General features: G+C 56.2%; 1 protein-coding gene across 1 annotated transcript; it reads left to right on the plus strand.

The window, feature by feature from the left end:
• The first annotated feature begins 387 nt into the window (after positions 1-387).
• Positions 388-21,794, plus strand: SYT12 (synaptotagmin 12). The gene is made up of 8 exons (XM_082684152.1): positions 388-657; positions 6,843-6,902; positions 10,581-10,774; positions 13,102-13,494; positions 16,357-16,572; positions 17,217-17,337; positions 18,233-18,366; positions 19,764-21,794. Exons 2-8 carry the CDS (start codon positions 6,869-6,871, stop codon positions 19,935-19,937), a joined length of 1,266 nt encoding a protein of 421 aa, XP_082540278.1. The 5' UTR covers positions 388-657; positions 6,843-6,868; the 3' UTR covers positions 19,938-21,794.
• Positions 21,795-21,882: the final 88 nt, after the last annotated feature.

Genomic DNA, 21,882 nt, shown 5'->3' on the forward strand with positions numbered 1-21,882 from the left:
CCTCCTGCTGTTCCACCTGTTTTCTCACCGGTGTCTAGGAGGCGCGCGGTATCAGGCCGGTTTTAGGGGAATAGAAACTGAGGCCCAGAAAGGGAATAGGATAACCTGGGGCTGGGGCTGGAACCCGGGCCTGCCCACTCTGCATCCAGCACTCCGCCTGCCTCTCAAAACCACTGGAGAGCACATCCCCCACCCGACCCTCGTCCCCCGACCTGGGAAGTGAGGGGCTGCGCTCGGCCTCGGGCAACCTCCCGGGACTGCCGGGTGCGCTTGGGGATCTTGGGCTCAGACCCCGGAAGCGGCGCGTGGCTCCCGGGAGCGGGGAGAGCGCTCGGGGTTGTCACTTTAAATTAAAGAGGGAGCGGGAGGGGGGCGGGCGAGCGCGAGGGAGCGCGCGGCGGGCTCCTGGGAGCGTGCCCGGACTGCGGCGCAGCTCCCGTCCGCCGCCCCCGCCGGGCTGAGCCCCCGGCCCGCGCCGCGCTCCTCCGAAGGGGCCGCCGGGCGACACTGCAGGGGTGGCGTTGCGGGCGACGGCCGGGCCTGGAGTCGGTGCGTGCGCGCTGCAGGAGGCCGGCCGGGAGCCGGGAGCTGGGAGTCGGGAGCCGGGAGCCAGGAGCCCGAGCGGGAGCCGAGAGGCGGCCCCTCCGCGGAGCCGGGGTGAGTAGCACCCGGCCGCCCCCGTGCACCACCGGGATCCGGTCCCGCGCGGGGACGCACGCGGCGCCCCCTGCCAGCGCCGCGGACCCCGGCCTCCGCGCACTCTGCACACCCGCGCCGCGCCGCGCTTGCACACGCGCGCCGGGCGCCCTTCCCCGGCCCGACCACTCCGCGCACTGCGCATCACATCGCGCCCGCACGCCCGTCCCGCGTGTGCACACACGCGACTCACCCGGGCATTTACACGCCTCCCCGGCGCCCGCGCTGCGCGAGCGCCCCTCACTTTCACACTCAGCGTCCTGACTGGCCCCACTGCCCCCTGCCCCACCTCACACCCTCTCCCGACTCTTCCGGCTCAGTCCCCGGCTCTCGAGGGGGTCCCCCATATACCCTTGGGGGGTTCCCGCGGCAGGGGTGCTGGGTCTTCAGGAAATGCTCCGATCCGGAGAGGCAGGTCGCACCGCGTCGCCGGGAGGCCCGGGGAGCTCGGGAGAGGATCCCCTTGTCAACGGCCTGGGTCTGGGGCTTTCCGGGGGCTCTTGGGAACCTCTGATACCGCTGCTCTCTGCAAGAGGAAGCTTGCCGCGTCTCAGGGCCTCGGACTGTAGAATTGGCTGCTGAGGGGTGGGAGTGGGGCCCAGCAAGGGGACCTGGAGCCAGGCCTGTGGGTGGAGGAGCCCTGAGCCAGCCCTCCTGGTGATTCCTCTTCCAGGGCTGCAGGACAGCGTGCCCCCCTTCCCCGTCAGTGGGGCCACCCCAGAGCGACTGGGAAATCTTCACCCAGGAATGTCAGCTCCTTCTCCAAGCTAAGGAGAGGGGGCAGGTTTGGAGGGCAGCTTCTGTGCTTCTTACTACAAATGGGGAAACTGAGGCTCAAAACCCAGCCAGTCTGGAGAAGGGTCAAGACAAGTACCTAAGCCCTCTGTCTTCCCACTCTGAAATCCAGAGCCTTCCTCTAGCTTGGGAGAGAGCAGGTTCCCAGTCTAGGGTTCAAGCTTGGATTCTGTGTCTTGTCAGCTATGGTGACGCTGGGCAAGTCATTTCTGGCGGGTCAGTTTTCTTACCAGTACAATGGGCAGAGTAGCACCCCCTCAGAGGGCATCGGGGAGGGACTTGCTGAAGTAAAACACAGCGAGTCCTTGGTATGGTGCCCAGCACATAGTAGGTATCCAGTAGATGCCAGCAGCCGCTACCCTAGCCAGTCTGCCCTGCGGTTTCTGTAGGCTTTAAGGGGATGGTAGCAGGATGTGGTTATTTCGGGGGCGGGGGGAGGGAAGCACTTGAAAAAGATTTCAAACCTAAAGATCCTAAAGAGGTTTACAGCTTGGGAGGCGAGGACTGCCCTGTGCCCACATCAGAATCCTTCCTAATATCTGATAACCGCAGGGGGGGGGGGCTGGCAGGCAACATCTTGTGAGCCACAAATGTGATGTGGGGACACAGTGAGCAAGGAAATGGGGTGGGGGGGGGAGCAGAGACACGGGGCTCCTTTCCCCTGGAGAGGCACAAAATTCCTGGAAAGCCATTCCTCCGACAAGCCCAGGAGGGGGCCTCAACTGTGGTCAGATTCCAGTAAGGCCAGTGACAGTTCTTCCCACCCACCTCCACCCCCAGAAAGGCCTGGTCAGGAGGTGGCATCACGGCCAAGAGCCCAGGCCGGGATCCATCACACCTTGGCGCCGGTCCCAGTGTTGCTACTCAAATGCTGAGTGACCTGGGGCCCCCGCTTCCTCATCTTTAAAACAGGGACCCTTTCATCCAGCCAAGCATCATGGCTGTATCCGAGCCTCGGCCAGGCCAGGCTCTATGCTGAGCATTTCTCGCAGGTATGAAGTCCGATGCTTGCAGCAGTCGGGAGCCACTGCTGTGTAGGTCTGATTAAGTCTGGATTTGAACCCAGAGCTGTTTCCAGTGAGCAAGCCCCATGCAGTTTTGGATTCGGTTGGGACCAGAGTGAGTAGAGTGGATGGATGGGAAAAGGTGCCAGGAAGGGGCCGTGGATCTGAGGAGGTCGGGTGGGAGTTTGGGGCAGCTCTGGCTCATCCCTGGTGTGCCCATTTCCTCTGTATCAGAAGCTCGGGGGAGTTCTATCATAGGCTGCCCTGGCGTCCTGACATGCCTTGTCAGCAGACGGCCGAAGCCGCAGCCCCTCTGCCCAGAGGACCTCCAGCCAGGTGGCAGTGGGAGCCTGCTTGCCAGAGGCTGTAGTCGGTGAGATGTGGGGGTGAGGGGCCAGCACTAGGGAGGAAAGCCATGCAGAAGGACACTCACTGCACCGTTAGCTCAGTCTCTGCTCCCTGCATCGTGGTTGGGTGACTTTGGACAAATTTACTGCCCTTCTCTGAGCCTCTTCTTCGTCCTCTGTGGAACGAGGTTAATGATAGGATATCCCATAGGGGTCTTGTGGGAGGTGTTGGGGAAGACACCTGTGAAGTTCTTGGGGGCTGTGGCTGCTAGTGGAAGAGGCACCGGTTGGGGCAGCAGGCGTGGCTGCCCAGGACCAGCTCTCCCACTGCTGGCTGTGTGGCTTTGGGCAAATCCCTGAACCTTTCTAACCCTCACACCGTTCATCCAAGAGCCTGCTTCCCAGGCCCAAGAATGCGCTCCAGGGACCAGCAGGTTCTGGAACTGAATGGAGGGATGGGAGGGGCTGGGCTTGAAGAACAAATGCCCCGTCCCAAGGGGCAGAGCCTACTCTATTCCAGCTTTGGCATTTTTGCAGGGGTCAGGGGAGACCGGCCCACCGGCCCCCAGATATCCTCATTTTTTTTTTTTAAAGATTTTATTTATTTATTTGACAGACAGAGATCACAAGTAGGCAGAGAGGCAGGCAGAGAGAGAGAGAGAGGAGGAAGCAGGCTCTCCGCTCAGCAGAGAGCCCGATGTGGGGCTCGATCCCAGGACCCTGGGATCATGACCCGAGCCGAAGGCAGAGGCTTTAACCCACTGAGCCACCCAGGCGCCCCAATATCCTCATTTTTTAAGGGAAGCTGTAAATCGAGCTTACTGCCCACACGATTCTACTGTTCAAACGAGGGCTTAGTTAGGGAGCCTTTGGGACGATTGTCAGGCTGGTAACCACAGCAGCTAATGTTTACCAAGCCAGACTACACTTCTTAGTCTGCCCTCCTAGCACCCCGATAAGGCAGTCATGAGCCCCATTTTAGAGATGGGACGACTGAGGCTCAGAGCTAGTCAGGGGGCAGAGCTGAGATTCAGAACTGTGCTCAGGCTGCCCACCTCCTCCTCCCCCAGCCCAGTTTTCTCCTCCTTCCCTCCCTCTGTCTAGGCAGATTCGGTCAGACTTCGGCCACCTCTCTGGGGCCCACTGCAGAAACTTGGCGCTTGGGTGTGCCTCGAATCATCCACATGTTCACGGAAACTATACGTCCCGGGCAAGGGGTGTGGGAAGAGTGGGCTGTGTGATAGTCGGGGTTTGGAGCTGGACCAGCCTCGGAGGGCTGGCGGCCCCTCCACAGCTCTAAGTCTGGCACAGCAGATACGGGGTTCTGTCCCATACCAGGTGGTACTTGCCACGGGAGTGTACCCTGTCCTCGCTAGCCTGCTGCTAGCACTGGCTATCCCCGTGAAGCCTCACTCTGGAAGTCAGCTTGTGCCAAGTAAGCAGGAAAGAAAGCTGATGGCATTATTGGATTCCCAGCAAGGCTGGGACAGGTGTGTACCCCTTAACATATGTGTGTTGGTGTGTCCAGACCCCATTCTGCCAGGAACTAGGGCCACCTTGGACTTGTCCACAGGGACCGGTTTGGCCTGCACGTTCTCAGGAAAGTTTTGAAACCATGTGCCCGTCTGCAGTAAGGCACGGAGGTTAGGCATATGGAACCAGAGGGCCTGGGTGGACCGGTTTCTTAGCCGTGTGGTCTGGGGCAAATGATTTTCCCCTTGGGCCTCAGGACTCTTCCTCGGCAAACTGGAGATGATAATAGTATCTACCTCCTGGGGTGGTTAGAGGATTAAATGAGGTCATGTATAAGTAAAATGCTTAGAATCATGCTCTCGAGCCTACGGAGTGCTCAGCGAGGCTAACTGTCATCAGCTCTACAGCCCAGGGTCCCAGGAGTGAGCTCCCTTTTCGGGTCAGCATAGGTGAAGCCTTCCCGGAGAAGCCTCCCTTCTACCACCGTGAAAGACCCACATCTCACTGGATCACCATCAGCAGAGCTGGGAGCAAGGAGCTGTCCCACACTTGACAGAGCTTTGCCCCAGGGCTCTGTCCTGCCCTGTTTCTCCAGGCCTCCTGCCCTGGGGCTTCTGGCACTCCCCCGTGTGCTGGATAACCCCGTCCGAACCAGACTTCTGGGCTGTAGACCCACAGACTGGGGAGAACCCCAGGATTCAAGAAAATGCTTACCTTCTGATTGGACTCCAATCCCCAAGGGAACCCACAGAATCTATCCAGGGGTTGCAAAAAGGGTAGCCAAGCCACAGTCTGGGAGCTTTTTACCCTGTGGCTGAACAGTGTTCACATTTTTTTGTGAATTGGTTACAACATTTAAAAAATCAAGAATCTGCACATTAAAAAAATCCAGGTATTTGGCTTTTCTTCTTCTTCTTCTTTTTTTTTTTTTTAAGATTTCATTTATTTATTTAACAGACAGTAGGCAGAGAGGCAGGCAGAGAGAGGGGAAAGCAGGCTCCCTGCTGAGCAGAGAGCCCGATGTGGGGTTTGATGTGGGGCTCGATGTGGGGCTCGATCCCAGGATCCTGGGATCCTGACCTGAGCCAAAGGCAGAGGTTTAACCCACTGAGCCACCCAGGCGCCCCTACCTGGCTTTTCTTGAAAAAGCCAGAAGATAGATAGATCGATAGATAGATAGAATAAAATCAAATGTGCAGAGATTGGGGCCCCTGGCTGTCTCAGCCAGTACAGTCTACAGCTCTAGATCTCAGGGTTGTAAGTTTGAGCCCCACATTGGGCGTAGAGATTACTTAAAAATAAAATATTTTATAAAATAAAATAAAGTCATGAAAAGCCAGAAGATCCAGCAGTGCTAGGTTGACATTCCTGCGGGAACAGAAACAACAGTGGCCTTTGGTGGGGTTGGGGGGAGGCGAGCAACACCCTGACCTGTTTGCCCCCACCTCTGCGGGGGCGGGGCTGGCCTGTCTTCCCGTGACTCTTGGAGCTGAGGCCCATAGGGTTATCCCAGCCTCCCTTGTCCATTCCTTTAGCTCATGTTTGTGAGACAGAAGTACTTCTCAGCAACGCAGTAATAAAATTATGAGCAGTCACTGGGGTTCAGGTAATGGCTTGTATGACTCCCAGACCTTTCTAGAACAACTGAGTCAGACCTTCAGCATTCATAAAACTTGGAATTGGAGGGTGGGGTGGGGAGGAACCCATCCTGAGCAGTGAAAGGACTGATAATAGAATATTGCAGAAATGCAGCCTTGCCTTTCCAGTGGAAACAAAAGCTTTTGAAGTAAGCCTTAGCAAACACCCTAAAAGCCCACGCTATAAGTAGCAAAGAATCAAAGAACAGTTGCGGGTAGGATGTTGGTTGGATGGGGTTGGTAGGATGGAAATGAGGTAGCGGTGCCAGATTTAGTGAATATAAATGCAGGATACCCAGGAAATTCTGAGTTTCAGATAAACAATGAATAATTTTTTTTTTTTTAGTATAAGTATGTCCCATACAATATTTGGTACATACTTATACTAAAAATGAATCAAATTCAAATGTCACTGGGCATCTTGCATTTTTATCTTGCAATCCGGAAATTAAGGTGGTCTTAGAGTGGTTAGAAAGAGCTTTAAATGCCATTTTTTAAAAAAGATTTTGTTTATTTATTTGACAGAAGGAGAAGTCACAAGTAGGCAGAGAGGCAGGCAGAGAGAGAGAGAGGAGGAAGCAGGCTCCCCGCCGATCAGAGAGCCTGATGTGGAGCTCAATCCCAGGACCCTGGGATCATGACCTGAGCTGAAGGCAGAGGCTTTAACCCACTGAGCCACCCAGGGGCCCCTAAATAACATCTTTTTTGAAAATAAAGTTTTAAAAATTAAAGTTAAAAAAAAAAATGAAAATGCCATTTAAAAGCCTACCTTTGGCTGAGCTCTCCTCATAGGTGAATGTGAGGCCCACGGGCATCAGGGAGGTCAAGGCATAGGGTTGGAGTTGGTGGCCCTCCAAAGTCCCCTCTGCTGACTGCCTTTCCCCTTGCAGGCCCGGCTGCTGCAGCAGGCATCACCATGGCCATGGACGTGGCTGAATACCACCTGAGTGGTGAGTCCCAGCAGAAGCTGTCACCTCACCGGGCCCTCCCACAAGGCCCGGGGTGGGGGTGTCAGTGGGATGCCAGTAATGGCCCTATTTTAGCAGTAAGGAGAGGGACTTGCCCAAGGTCACACAGCCTTGGGGACACTAGGCTAGTGCCCCCCTGGCATGGCCTTGGACAAGTGACAAAAACCTCTCTGGGCCTCTACTTACTCGTCTGCAAAATGGGGGCAGTGAGGCCTCCCTCAAGGACCGCTGGGAAGATTCAGTGACCGAGCTTAGTGCCAACGCAGGCCTTTGCATGTGCCCTTCCCTTTGCCCAGAGTCCTTCCCTGCCTCCGCCTGGCTAAGCCCTCGAGACTGGTGTGGATGTCCCAGAGGCAGATCTAGCTCCAGACTGGCAGGCCGCCAACACCTCCTCGGCCCCCCATCTCCTGGGGTCTCAGTGGCTAATCTACAAACAAGTGCTGGACAAGTGTCCAGGAAGCTTTTATTACCTGCCACTCCTGCTGCTGCCTCCTCCTCGTCTCTGGTCCCAGCAGAGCGCTCGCTTCCCGCGGGCATTCCCCCCATGCCCCCGAGGCTGGCGGGCAATAAAATGAATAAACAAATTCGCATTAATAGGCATCATTTTGCGTCACCATCCTGGGGCTTCTCCTCTCCTGCCCCCCTTTTCTGCCAACCAGGACCCTGGCTTCAGGCCCTCAGCCCCCTGGGATCCTCCCTCTCAGGGGAGCCGGGCTGTGCTGTGCCACGTGGCCTTGCCCATCATCCACGGGGACCTCCGACTTCAGTGCCCACCTGCTTGCCCGCCCCCGCGACCACTGACCCTGCTGGGAGCCATCCCTAGAGCACCCCGGGCCAGAGCTTCTTAGGTGGGCCCTCCCTCTCCAGTTTACCAGGCCCATTCCTAGGCCATCCCTTATTCACCAGACTCCCAGAACTTTCCTGGCTCTGCAGGGCTCGCCTGGGGCCCTCTGTAGATCTCAGTTGTGGTTTTGGTCAGCCCACAAATGATATTCTGCCAACAGAGGTCAGAACTCCGGGTTTGCTCACAGCTCCTCCGTCCTGACCTCCTGCCTCTCTCCTCTGTCCCTGGCCCCGCCCAGCCCTTGTCCATAGCCTGTGTGACGTTCACGGCAAAACTGTGTGGCTGGACCATGTCATGAATTCATCTTATTTTCTTCTGACAGTGCGTGACACATCCTCCTGCTTTGCCACAGTGACATCCTAATGACTTCCATTCTCAAAGGCCAGTGGTATTTCCCTTCCTAGTTAGCACCACCCGGCCCCAGTGACCCCGGCAGGCTGTTTCCAGATTTCTGCGGTTATAAATACAGCCTTGATGATTCACACCAGATATAAAACTTCCTGGGATTTTTTTTCCCCCCGCAAGATAAATTCCCCAGGGCGGGACCGTCTGTCTGCTTGGGGGGAGGGGCGCCGGCGGGGTGGTCATCTCCATTCTCTGGGTGGGAAGGCTCCAGCTCATTCTGGTGAAGCTCTGTGTTCCCTACCCCAGGGCCTTGGGCTGGTGGCTGGGCAGGCTCTCAGCCTCTCCCAGCCTCAGCGCTCCTCCTCTAGCAGGTGGAGGTCGGAGCTCATAGGATGTGCGTGCTGGTTAAATGCCGGGGCTACAGGCTGGCCCTGCTCTTCTCCAGAGTGCGTTGGTGTTATGGCTTCTGGCTAGAGTTGGCGGGTGTCAGGAGAGCAGGGGTAGGCTGAGGCCTCCCACTGCCAGAGGGACTGCTGCTGCCGTGTGGCAGCACAGGACAGCCTGGCTTCAGGGAAGGGGTAGCAAGGAAATCCCCAGCCCCAAATGCCCCACTCTCTCTCCCCCACTGGGCACTCTGAATGCTCCGGGCTTTGGACGCCCTCTCCTCTTCTCGTCCTAAACTCCCAGTCCCTGGCACCTTGGCCTGGCACGTTTCTTGCTCCTCCCTCTTTTTTTTTTTTTTTTTAAGATTTATTTATTTATTTATTTGACAGAGATCACAAGTAGGCAGAGAGGCAGGCAGAGAGAGAGAGGAGAAAACAGGCTCCCCGCTGAGCAGAGAGCCCGATGTGGGGCTCTATCCCAGGACGCTGGGATCATGACCTGAGCCGAAGGCAGAGGCTTTAACCCACTGAGCCACCCAGGCGCCCCTTGCTCCTCCCTCTTATCTCAGCCTGGATGTCTCTCCTCCAGGAAGCCCTCCTGGATTGTGCTCATCACTCCGTTTTTGTCTATTTATTTGCCTACTTATCTCATCCCTAGACTGTGAGCTACTAAGGACAGGGACTGGGGCTGACTCCCTTCAGAGTGTTCGCACTCAGTAGGTGCTCAACAGATGTTGCAGTGATAAATCTCCACCCGTGAAATGCCCGCCCCAACTCTTTTCGCCCTGCTGCTGTGTGGAGGCTGGGTGGCGCAGTGATGACTCCTGCTTGCTCTCAAGTCTGGCTGGCAGAGTTGAAATCCCAGGACCACCCCCTCTTGGCTCTGTGACCTTGGGCAATTTCTTTATCCTTTGTGCACCTCAGTTTCCCCATTTGAACTGAGCATAGAAGCAGCCCTGACAATGGTGCAGAGAATGATGTTTGCCGGCAGAAGGTCACTTCTGATAGGTGAGAGCTCACCCAACACAGGTGAGGGGAGGTTTGTTACGATGTCTGGGGCCAGTGAGGCTCAGATAGGAAAAGTTCTTTACTTATCAGCGGAAAGAGAGCATTAAGCGTCTGGATTTGTCCCCAAGCCCTGCACAGCCGGAAATCTACATCTCACTCCTGGCTGAGCCTTTTTTTTTTTTTTTAATAACAGCTTTATTGAGATAAAATTCAAATACAATTTACCCGCTTAAGGCGTACAATACAGTGGATTTAACATATTTTATACCCATCAATACTTTCAACTTTGAGAATCTGCTTATCATTCTCCAAAGCAACCCTGTATTCTGCATTGCCCCCTTGTCCCCCTAGACAATCACTAACCAACTTTCTGTCTATAGGCATTTACCTATTCTAGACATTTCATGTAAATAGAATCCTATAACATATGTTTTTTGGTGTCTGGTTTCTTTCGCTTAGCATGATGTTTTCATGGGTCATGTATGTTGCAAGATGTATGTTGCAACCAAGACCTTTGTGTTGCTACATTATATTCTGTTGTGTGGATGGAGATTTTATTTATCCGTCTATCAATTGATAGACATTGGGTTGTTCTACATGACGGTGAGGCAAAAACGGGGTCATTTCTTCTTTTCCCCGAACCCTCTCCCTCTTCCCTCAGACCTCAAAAGGTGGCTTTGATTACCTGGTAGCAAGAGGCCTTTTGAAGGCTCTAAGGTCAGAGAACTCAAAAGGGGGGGGGGGATAACCCTATTTGTTCAAAGCCTAAGGAATGTTTCACCATCGTTCACAGCTCTTCATCTGATCTAGCCAAGCTAGTCCCCACCGCCATCCTGTTCCGGTAGAAATGGGTGCTTTTGTAGAAAAGGAGATGGAAGTAGAAATCCCAGCGTACATATGTCTTATTCAATCCTGGATCCCCTAGCACCCTGCATGGAGCCTGGCGCGTAGTAGTGGCTCAGTAAATATTTGTGCAGTGAATAAGGAGGTCAGTGCTGAACCCCCTGCTCCTTGGGTGGGAGTCTGTAAGCACGGGGGAGCCCCAGAGCCTACTAATGAGAGGCTGCCCTTGTCTTGCAGTCATCAAGAGCCCCCCTGGCTGGGAGGTGGGTGTCTACACTGCTGGGGCCCTGGCACTGCTGGGAATTGCAGCTGTGAGCCTGTGGAAGCTCTGGACATCGGGGAGCTTCCCCAGCCCCTCCCCGTTCCCAAACTACGACTACAGGTACCTTCAGCAGAAGTACGGGGAGACCTATGCGGAGGCCAAGCAGAAGGTGAGGTTTCCGCTCTCTCGAGACGGCGCCCCCCCCCAGTCCCTTGTTCTCTCCTGGCTAACTTCCTCCAGTGACCAGGGACCCTTGTCCCACTCCGTGTCTCCACCACAGCCCAGTGGTGTGAAACCAGAGGACATTTAGTGAGGGAATGAATGCTTTCAATTTAAAAAACCATCCTGCATGGGGCACCTGGGTGGCTCAGTTGGTTGGGCATCTGCGTTCTGCTCAGGTCATGATCCCTGGATCGAGCCCCATATCAGGTTCCCTGTGCAGTGGGGAGCCTGCTTCTCCCTCTCTCTCTGCCTGCTGACCCCCTGCTGTGCACACTCTCTCTCTCCGTCGAATAAATAAATAAATCTTTTTAAAATAATAAAATAAAATAAAAACCATCCTGTGAAAACTACAGGAAAATACAAATAAGAAAACCTCTCCCCACATGCCACCATCCAGGGGCAAATAACTATGAGTTGTATTTTAACCACTAACATTTTTACTTTTCCAGTACTTTTTAAAAATAGTTTATTTATTTATTTGACAGACAGAAATCACAAGTAGGCAGAGAGGCAGGCAGAGAGAGAGGGGAGGAAGTAGGCTCCCTGCTTAGCAGAGAGCCCGATGTGGGGCTCGATCCCAGGACCCTGAGATCATGACCTGAGCCAAAGGCAGAGGCTTTAACCCACTGAGCCACCCAGGCGCCCCTCATTCCAGTACTTGTAATATACCCTCTAGTCTTTTTTTCATGCATAGTTTTTATATAATGGGTATCATCTCTACATAAAATTTTATACCCTGCTCTTTTTATCTCACAGCTAAAGCATTTTCCTATATTGTTGAGCCCCTGTCATAAATCATCATTTTTTTAAAAGATTTATTAATTTATTTTAGAGAGAGAGAGAGCAGGGGGAAGGGGCAGGTGGAGAGAGAGAGTCTTAAGCAGACTCCGCACAACCCTGAGATCATGACCTGAGCCGAAACCAAGAGTCGGACGCTTAACCAACTAAGCCACCCAGAGGCCCCGTAAACATCCTTTTAATGGCCAGTTCAGGTTCCTTTTTATGTATGTACCATGATTTCCTAAGTGCCATTATAAATAATGCAGTGAATATTTTATATATAAAACTTTGTCTTCATTGGGATTATGTACTTTGAGTGGATGCCCTGATGTGGAATTTCTGTGTCAGGGAGCACAAACATTTTTTAGGGCTCTTAGTGTATATTGCTGAATGTTTCATCATTAGACATTTGGCAGAGAATTTTTCTAACATCATGTCGAGTTCCAGTGAACACAGCCAGAATCTGTTACTGGATAGGGGCCCCACAAACTCATTCATTTGGGGTGTGAGGGGACTATCTCCCATTCTGCTGGGGGGGACTGTACCTTGGCATAACTTTTCCAAAAAGCATTTTGGCAACATAGGTAAACCGCTTGCAAAAGGACCGTGTCCTCTGAGCTAGGATTTTAAGAAAGCTGTTTGATGCTGCATTCTCTCTCTTCGTGAAAAATAAGCAACAATGTAAATGTCCACAGTGGGGGACAGTAAAGTAAATCACAGCTCTCCACTCAATGATAGGTTGTGGGCCCTTTAAAAATTATGGTAATGAAGACTGTGCAGCCGCTTGGGAGATGCTGGTGGCACGAAGGCTTTTGTGTTCTCAAATCCCAAGGTCAGTTTAGAGAAAAGAAAATTTTGAATATTAGGGCGAACGTTACCCAACTTGGAAGACTTCCCCTTTTGTAGACATTTTGGTAAACGTCCTTTGAGGCTGCTCGATCATCTGTTGAACGGCTCTGCCCTAGTATTCGTACCCCTTGCCCTTGGCTGGAAACTTAGATTGCGAACTACTTTCGTTTTTCATAAACATTACTGCAGTGAACATCTTTATGTACAGAACTCAGTCTGCATCATTAAAAATTTTGAGAAAAACCTTTTTTCCTCGTGGTTAGGGAAAGAAAACGGAGTGACACAAAAGAGCATTAAGCGAGGACCTTCCTGGGGCGCCTGGGGGGCTCCGTTGGTTGAGCATTGGACTCTTGGTTTTGGTTCAGGTCCTGATCGCATGGGTTGTGAGATCGAGCCCCGCACGAGGCCCCATGTTCAGTGGGGGTCTGCGTGGATGTTCTCTCCCTCTGCTCCTCCCCCTGCTTGTGCTCTTCTCTCTCTCTCTTTCTCTTCACCCTCAAAGAAGTAAGTCAATCTTTAAAAACACCTGACTAAGGCATGCATCGTTCCTGCAAAAGGGGAACTAGAGGTGCCTCAAATAGACCAGGCTCACAGACCATGCCTTTGCATTCGTGAGGCTCCCGTGTCCCTTTTCCTCATCCCCAGAGAGTGCCTGCGTGGAATGCCCCACGGGCCAGCATGCGGGGACCGCCCAGCCGCAAAGGCAGTCTCAGCATTGAGGACACCTTTGAGACCATCAGCGAGCTGGGACCTCTGGAGCTGATGGGCCGGGAGCTGGACCTGGCCCCCTATGGGACCCTCCACAAGTCGCAGTCGGCTGACTCGCTGAACTCCATCTCCTCCGTGAGCAACACCTTCGGGCAGGACTTCACGCTGGGCCAGGTGGAGGTGAGGATGGACTACGACGCGGCCTCGCACACCCTCCACGTGGCCGTGCTGCAGGGCAAGGACCTCCTGGAGCGGGAAGAAGCCGGCTTCGAGTCCTGCTTTATGCGCGTCAGCCTGCTGCCCGACGAGCAGATCGTGGGCATCTCCCGGGTAAGTGGGGTGCGCTCTGGGCTCTCGGGGGTCCTCCCCGGGCAGGCGGGTCTGCAGGGCCAGGCTGGATGTGAGGAGGGTGCCCCAGGGCAGCTTTAGATGCTAATCCCAGAGCTGAAGGACCTGAGGACCAGGTGCGGTTCTCGGCAGTCCTACCCCAGCAGCCCAGTGTGTGGTAATTGTCCGTTTCCGCTCCTGTCCCCTGGGTCAGCTTAGGGTCCTGGCAGAAGGACATGTTCAAGTTGGCTTATTTGCAGGGAGCTCAATAATAGGACTGTTAACGATCATATGGGGGAGGGGCGCCCGGGTGGCTGAGTCGGTTGAGCTTCCGACTTTTGATTTAGGCTCAGGTCATGATCTCAGGGTCGTGGAATCGAGCCCTGTGTCAGGCTCCACGCTCAGCGGGGAGTCTGCTTGCGATTCTGTCTCTCTCTCTTCCTCTGCTCCTCTGTCATCCTCTCTGCCCCCGTTCCCTAAAATAAATAAATAAATCTTTAAAAAACACACACATAAAACAATGGTGTGGGTGGGGTATAGGGCGACCTCAAAGATGGAGTGGCTCCCTTTTCTGAAGGGATAAGGGGAAGGGGAGGCTACTGGCCCCAAAGGAAGAAAGGCATGTGGAGGGGGCCACATTGATAGGCTCTATGGCCTTTAGTCAAGGGACACACGTGGTCAGACCACAGCAGTACTGCAGAGAAGGACCTAGGGAATAAGCACCCCACCTCTGACCTCTGATTTCCCTTGAGTGATTCCCCCGTCTGACTCCACCAGGAGCCAGAGGCTAAGGGAGCCTGTCAATCAGCCCATGGAGGTCGAGAACAGGGTGGGGAGAGTTGGGGGAGACACTCAGCACCCTCCCACACCAGGCTACCTTTCAAGAGTCCCTCTGTTTTGCCAGGAGGGAGCAAAGCCTTCATAAGACACACTCCCCTCCAGGCTGGATTAGGGGTAAAAGGGCTCCAGACGCCATGGCTGGGAGTCCTCTGAGGTGGTCAAGGTAGACGCCCCGTGGCCTCTAACTGGAGTAGGAGGAACCTGCGGGCCTGCAGGACCAAGGCCCGTGTCCAGTCACTCTTACCACGCTGAAGTTGACTGTCCCTCTGTGGTGGACACTGTCATCCCGTTCCCATCCGCACACTGTCCCCCCCAACTCCTGGGCCCTGACCACAGCCCGTACGTGTGGGACCCAAGAGAGGCCGTCCAGAGGGTGGTGAGGAGCAAGACCCTAAAAGCTCACTGTCTGGTTCCAATAGCAGTTTTCCACTTCCTAGCAGCATGACCTTGGATAAGTCACGTAAGCTCTCTGTGACACGGCTTCCCCATCTCTCAAATGAGGACCGTAATCCTTGAGGAGGGGATACAACAGATTGTATCTCAGGACCATGGAGTGTCCCTGCTGAGCCTGGATTCAGGCTGCCGATGGCCTGGACTGCCTAGAAGATCCTGGGTGGTTCCGGACACTTTCCTTGAGGGGGGACATTGGTGGACGGGAACCACCACAGCCTGGTGTGTGCTGAGAATCTGGTTCACCAAGTCCCTACATCTGTGACTCTCTCATTAGCCCCAGTGGGATGGACCGAGGGCATCTTACAGATGAAGAGGTTCAAGAGAGTGCTTTGCCCAACGCCAGCAAGTGAGCCGGAGATCGCGGACTTGGCCCTGGAGTTCCCATTTTCCTCCTCGCATGTGCTCATATAGCACAACACACAGAGAATGCACATTGGTCAGGGAACCCGAGCCCCTGCAGGCAGGGGACAGCAGAGTGGCTCATTTGGCAGGAGGAGGGAGATCATGAAGAGCCTGGAGGCCAAGGTCAAGATCAGAGGGGGTGGACTTTATCCCACAGGGGAAGGAGTCCGTGAAAATCCTCAAGCAGGGAACTGGCTGGGGAAGGTGGCTCCCAGGGAGCAGTGGCAGAGGAACCTTCCCACAACCCAGGCAGGGACCAAAGAGTATGCTGCAGTGCACCTGGAGCTGTTGGCGGATTTATTCCCGAAGGCAGGCTTCTCAGCATTGCAGCCCAGCCAGTCCCAGCAAGTAGGTGGCTGCCCCCAGGCTGGGCAACCCCCCAGCTTCAGGCAAGTTTCCAGGGATGAGAGCTCCTCCCTGAATATTGCCAGGCAGTGACTAAGGCAGCCCCCAGAGGACAGGAGAGCTGTGCCCGCTAGGGCACCTTCCCAGGGGGCCTGCCCACAGCTTCCTGGGAGGAGGCCAAAGTCACCCACCAGGCAGGACTGGTCTTGGAAGCAGAGTCTGCCCAGCCTCGCCTCGTCACTCTATCCATCCACCCATCCCACAACGTTCAGGCCATCCGGGGCCAGGCTCTGAAGGGCTGGGACATCAGTGGTTCTAGGCTCCATGATGTTCTGTACTTACTGCACACCCCGGCCCAGAGCCGGATCTGAACTGGTATAAGAAAGAGGAGACCATTTCAGCAAATATCACAAGGGTTTTATGGAGCCATGGGCACTGAGTGTGTCCAATTATGGAAGCTTCGAATGCCAAGCTACCAGATTGGCCACCAGAGAGAGGAAGATGGGGGCCTTTAAATCCCCAAGGCTGGGGTGCCTGACTAGCTCAGTTGGTAGAGCACACAACTCTTAATCTCAGGGTCATGAGTTCAAGCCCCACAGTGGGCATGAAGCCCACCTAAAAAAAAAGTCCTCAGGGCTAAACCCCCAAAGGAAGAATTGGCATTGAGGCCGGGCAGGGGGGGATGGTGCGCAGCAGAGCCAGGGCGCTTGCCCAGGCTTCTGGACTCTCTGTCCGGTGCTCTCTCCCCACCATAGCTTTGCAGGCCCCTGACTGCCACCCCTTCCCCAGAGTCAGAGCTCCCTCCGTGTCCCTTTCTCTCTGCAGATCCAGAGGAATGCCTATTCCATCTTCTTTGATGAGAAGTTCTCCATTCCCCTGGACCCTGCCGCCCTGGAGGAGAAGAGCCTGCGGTTTTCTGTGTTTGGCATTGATGAGGACGAGCGGAAGGTCAGCACGGGCGTGGTCGAGCTGAAGCTCTCGGTGCTCGACCTCCCCCTGCAGCCCTTCAGCGGCTGGCTCTACCTCCAGGACCAGAACAAGGTCAGTCCGCCCGTGGAGAGAGGGTCACACATGCCTCTTGCCGCGGGGAGACCCCGCCGTCCACAACAGCCCCCACCCCGCCGTTCTTTAGGGGATGAGAAAAAGAGGCCTGTGCCGCATTCAGGAAAACTCTGTTTACTGCATGAAATGAAGATGCTCTCACCGCTGTTCCCTGCGCCAACCACCAAACCTTCAGACGCTCTCCTCCTAGAGGGTTTCTGCTGGGGAGGTGCTCCGGCGCTAAAGGGGGTCATTGCAGACAGAGGCCGAGCTGCTGGTTTACCTTTATAAGCGTAGGACAGCTTGGGGACCATCACTGCTACTCAAGCAAATGGTCTACCCGTCCTGGTCCGCTGGGACCTCTGTGTGCTACTCCACAGAATGTTTTCCATGGGCTGGAAGGAGGGACCCTGCCTGCGTTGGGTGGCCACATTTGACAGATGCCCTCTGGCCCTCCTTCCAAGGCAGGGCCCACCCCCTGTAGGAGGGGGGATCGTGCACCCTTCATGGGACGGGGGACTGGGGTCCCTTTCTCAATCCCACTGGCCCAGTGCCTGGTGGAAGGGCAGGAGCAGCAAGTTCTCAATGGAGAAGGAAGCTTCTGCCTTGCCCTGGGCCCCTCAAGTCACTCACGTGTCCTCCAGGCTGCTGACGCTGTGGGTGAGATCTTGCTGTCCCTGAGCTACCTCCCAACAGCTGAGCGCCTCACGGTCGTGGTGGTGAAAGCCAAAAATCTCATCTGGACCAATGACAAGACCACAGCAGGTAAGGCCTGGCCAGCGGCCCGGCTCCTTCGTGTGGGCTGGTGGGAGCGGTGGCCCAGCTGCTAAGCAGGGGGCCCCCGGGAGCATCAGCAGGTGTGGGGGTACAGCGCCTGGCCCCTCCACCCCCTGGTGTTGGCTGAGCTCAGGAGCCGTGCACAGCGGGGAAAGCAGTCTGACTGCGGAAGGCTGAGCGCAGTGAGGGTGGCTGGGAACCCCCGTGAGGGGCAGACGGGAGTCTGAGCAGGAGGCTGGGGCAGGGGGAAGAAACCAAGGTGGATGCCTGCTTTCCAGAACTAGACTTCATGAGGAGCTGGGCTGCGTCCCAGATCCCAGACAGGACCCAGGGCCCCCAGGATGGTTTGGGTGCTGGACAGGACCTGCTGCCCCCCACCGTCTGCAGGAACAGAACTGGAAACAGAGGGCCGGGGGTCCGGAGCCCGACCTGCTGGGAGCTGGCGGGGAGGGGGAATCCAGGGTCCAGGCGGGTACAGCAAGGACACCCAGTGGGTGGGGGGTGACAAGCAGTGAGTGACTTGTTATTTCAAAGTCAGGCTCCACAGAACGGGTGCAGGGTGACTCAGGGCTGACGTCTGTGCTCATTATAGAATGAGAAGTGGTGGGTCTGCAGAGTGTGCCGAGCACCATGGGCGGGGAGCGTGTGCGGGGGCCCGGAGGCAGGCTGCCTGAGCCCCAAGCCCAGCTCTTCTCCTGATTCATGCACGAGCCTCAGTTTTCTCATCTGTAAAATGGGAAAGAACTAAAGGCCCAATGGCAGGATGGCAGGGGATGGTTGCAGCTGTGAAGGTTTGGCTGTGTGGAGCCAGTGGGCCACTAGGACTGGGCAGGCCTATGCCAAGGGAGTGTGGCCCTGACTCCTGCCTCTCGCTCGCCCACAGACCCCTTTGTCAAGGTGTACCTGCTTCAGGATGGGAGGAAGATGAGCAAAAAGAAGACGGCTGTGAAGAGGGATGACCCCAATCCGGTGTTCAACGAAGCCATGATCTTCTCAGTGCCAGCCATCGTGCTCCAGGTGAGGCAGGGACCGGCTCAGGCGTGGGAGCCCAGGCCTGGTCACCCCGGGACTCTGGGGTCATTCCAGCCACACCAACCTTGCGTCTCAGGGCTCCTGCAGATGCCAGTGGTTTGCCTCAAGCCCTCACCTTTCTAATGGTGAGGCATTTATGGAGCACCCGCCAACTACCGGCCCTATGGTGTGTGCTGGGGACACAGGCGCTGCTTCCTTGGTGCTCACAAGGGACAGGCAGAAAGTCCCCAGACAATCTTAATCCACCAAGAGCATGCCAGACTTCGGTGGTCAGGGGAGGCTTTTGCAGGAGGGGGGAGCTAAATTAAGACAGTTTCCAGTAGGAGCAACAAAGGCCTTGGAGATGAGCCAGGGTTAAGCCAAGGGCCCACAGTGCTGGCCCTAACTCTCTGGAGGCTACCCCCAGAGGCCCTGCTCAGCCCCGCCCACACTTCGGTGGCATTCAGAAGGTCATGTGATCCAGGGAGACCACGCCCCCCCCCCTACAGATACCACAGACCAAACCTGGGGGCTACAGAGGATATGGCCTGTGCCTCACCAGTGGCCCTGCTGACAGAGGATGGGGAGCTTACCACCTCCCTTCACTATGTCCTTCTGTCCCTAGGCATCCCTGACAGTGAGAATGGCCTTTTGTGCCTTGAGCCGAAACCTGCCCCTTATCCATGGGGCTGTGGGAACCCGCCTACTCTGACAGCCCCCCGGAATTTGAAAGCCCAGAAATCGGCCTCACTCCCAGAGTCCCCAAGGCAGGCAAACATCCCAGCATCGCTGGTTGACACTGGTGTTGCCTTCCTGCCACCCTCATAGGACAGGCTGTCCACCTGCCCCCCCTTCTCCCACCCCCGGTGGCCGCAGTGTCCCTATTCCACAGCCTCCACGGGGGGGGGGGGGGGAGACCTCTCGGGACCACGAGGGAAGGTGGGAGAGGGGAGCGCGAGGAGGAGGAGGAGGAAGGAGGTCAGGCTGGGTGTTAGTTTCAAGCTCAACCACTTTGATCTCAAGCACATTCTTTTCCTTCCTCAGCTCTGAGTCCAACATGTGATTATATTAAGAATAATGAGACATCTAAAATGCTCCGTGTGCAGGCTGTTCTAAGCACTTGACCCATTTTAACCTTTTTTCAGGTAGGAACTAATAGGATTACCATTTCACAGATGGGGAACTAAGGTAGGAAGAGCCCACGTCACCGCCCAAGGTCACAAAGCAAGGCGCGTGGGGAGGCCAGCATTTGAGCCTGGTAGTCCAGCACTGCCGCCGTGTAGGGAGACAGCAACAGAAGCCTGGGGGCTACGCAGATCGGGGCTAAGGATTCAGGGAGCCACACCTGACCCCCTGCTGGGGCCTGGCACCCTGTCCCCAGCCCCATGTCACTTCCTCCCCAGGACCTGTCTCTCCGAGTGACAGTGGCTGAGAGCAGCAGCGACGGCCGAGGGGACAACGTGGGCCATGTCATCATCGGGCCGTCTGCCAGCGGCATGGGCACCACGCACTGGAACCAGATGCTGGCCACTCTGCGCAGGCCCGTGTCCATGTGGCACCCCGTTCGGCGAAACTAGCAGCTGGCACGACGGGCCGGGGCGGGCACCGAGCCTGGCCCATGCTCAGCTCTGATGCCCCTCCCTAGTCCAGCAGGAGCCATGGATGTTGGGGTCCCCTGCCGGAGCCCCCATGAGCCATCCTGGTCCTTCTGTCCAGACTGCAGTGGAGAAGCGGGCCTGGCCAGGTGTCTAGGGACCCAGGGTTTTCTCCCACAGAGGGCCTGCTGGGGCTGGGCCACGACCCACGGAAGGCAGCCTGGCACTGGCTCATCCTGCTTCCACTTTGAGATCCCCATCCAGCCTGTCCCTCGGCCTGGGGCGTCGCGGCTTGGCCTCTCCGGGCTCTCCACATCCCACCCTGCTGGGAGACCAGTGCTAAGCGGGGTCCTGTCCGGGGAAACGCGTGAGTCTCGGGGGCCAGATGCCGTGCTAGACACCAACAGACATGACATGAAGAGGACTCGGTCCTTAGGATGTCCGGAAGACAAGACTCCCCAGTCCTGGGGATCTGCTCGGTGCTGAATGCCACCGTGGCAGAGCTCTGGGGGCTGCAAGGACAGGACGGGAGCCATGCCCTGAGGGACAGGAGAAGAACAGAGTGTGTCCCATGCAGGCAGCCAGCCCCAGCAAGGCAGGGACAGGAACTTCCCTGTCACTAACTGTCCTCAGCCTACTGGAGTGGACACAACGACCTTTCTCTGGGCAGGAGAAGTGACCAGGAGACCAGGCTGACTCCAGAATCACGCTCCATGAAATCTGCTCCCTCCATCCATAACCCTGGCATGGCCCAGAGGTCCCAAGAGGCCCAGACCCAGGTCCCTGCGTTTGGTCCCCACTGGATTAGGCATTGGCTCTATACCTCTAGGCCAGACCCTATTGGGAAGAGAGATGCCTCAGCCTGTGGGTAGCCGGTGGGTAGTGGGGCCAGAAGACAGACTGCAGGGATGGCCGGAAAGGGGTGGCCTGGGCAGGGGCACGGAGGGGAAGTCAAGGGGCATCCAGATTGGGGGGGTGGCGAGAAGGAAGGGTTTGAATGCCAGACGGGGAAGGAGGGGGCACTGGGGGTCCTAGGTCAAGTTCCAGAAGCGAACCCTGAGATTCTTAGGCAAGGGGTTAGTTAGGAGAGCAGGGCGCCTTCCTCCATCTGGAGAAAACTGGAGGGGAGACAGGAGAGCCCTGAGCAGGGGCAGACTCCAAGCACGTCGTGGCTTCCGGAGTGTCCAGCCTGATGGCCTGAGGAGCCCTGTTGTGTGATTGGCCCCCTGGAAGGATCCTGACCAGAAAACAAGGGGCTGGACTGTTTGGCCCCCCACCAGGGCTTAGGCTACCACCCACCCCAGCTGGAGGAGGAGAGCGCACACTCTCCAGCTGTCACGGGCTGGGGCAGCCCCTTGAGTGAGAAGCAGGCAGCTGGGGTGGGGGGTGGCCTGCAGCAGCAGCATCCGCTCCCCGGGGCCACCCACAGGTCAGCGCAGGGGCTCTGGGGCTGCCACAGGCCCTGATGAGCTACGGAGACCTAGGCCCAACCTGTTACCCCCAGTGCCTCTGGGAGAGCCCAGTCATGGGACTGGAGGCAGAACTGTGGCCCAGCCCTGTGGCCAGCACCAGAAGGTCTGCATGGCCCGCCACAGAGGCCAGGAGCACAGCGGAGACCCAGACCGTTTCTGCCCCAGGGGCTCGGCAGCACAGGCAAGCCTTTACACCCACCTTCTCTCCCCGCTCTTTCCCTCCCTCTAACTGCATGAAATGTGGACTGTGGACCCGGGACGGGCACGGTGGGGACCGAGTCTGCTGACTGGAATGATTCCAGAACCAAAATAAAGCTGGGGCAGGAAGGAGGGGGCTTCCGGGGAGCCTTGCTCGGCCCCAAATCACCTTTGTCTCGACTCCAGGAATGGGGACTTGAGTCTCTGTGTGGGTTACTCTGAGCGGACTGCCCTGCTGCTGAGTACCCAGAAGGGAA

Source organism: Mustela nivalis (assembly GCF_964662115.1).
Source record: "Mustela nivalis genome assembly, chromosome: 9".
Classification (NCBI taxonomy): Eukaryota; Metazoa; Chordata; class Mammalia; order Carnivora; family Mustelidae; genus Mustela; species Mustela nivalis.

Bases quoted from the DNA above. Each gene is read 5' to 3' on its own strand.
- SYT12 (XM_082684152.1), top strand. From the start codon at position 6,869: ATGGCCATGGACGTGGCTGAATACCACCTGAGTG. The intron at 10,775-13,101 runs GTGAGGTTTCCG...CCTCATCCCCAG, and splicing joins ATGCGGAGGCCAAGCAGAAG to AGAGTGCCTGCGTGGAATGC. The intron at 13,495-16,356 runs GTAAGTGGGGTG...TTCTCTCTGCAG, and splicing joins AGATCGTGGGCATCTCCCGG to ATCCAGAGGAATGCCTATTC.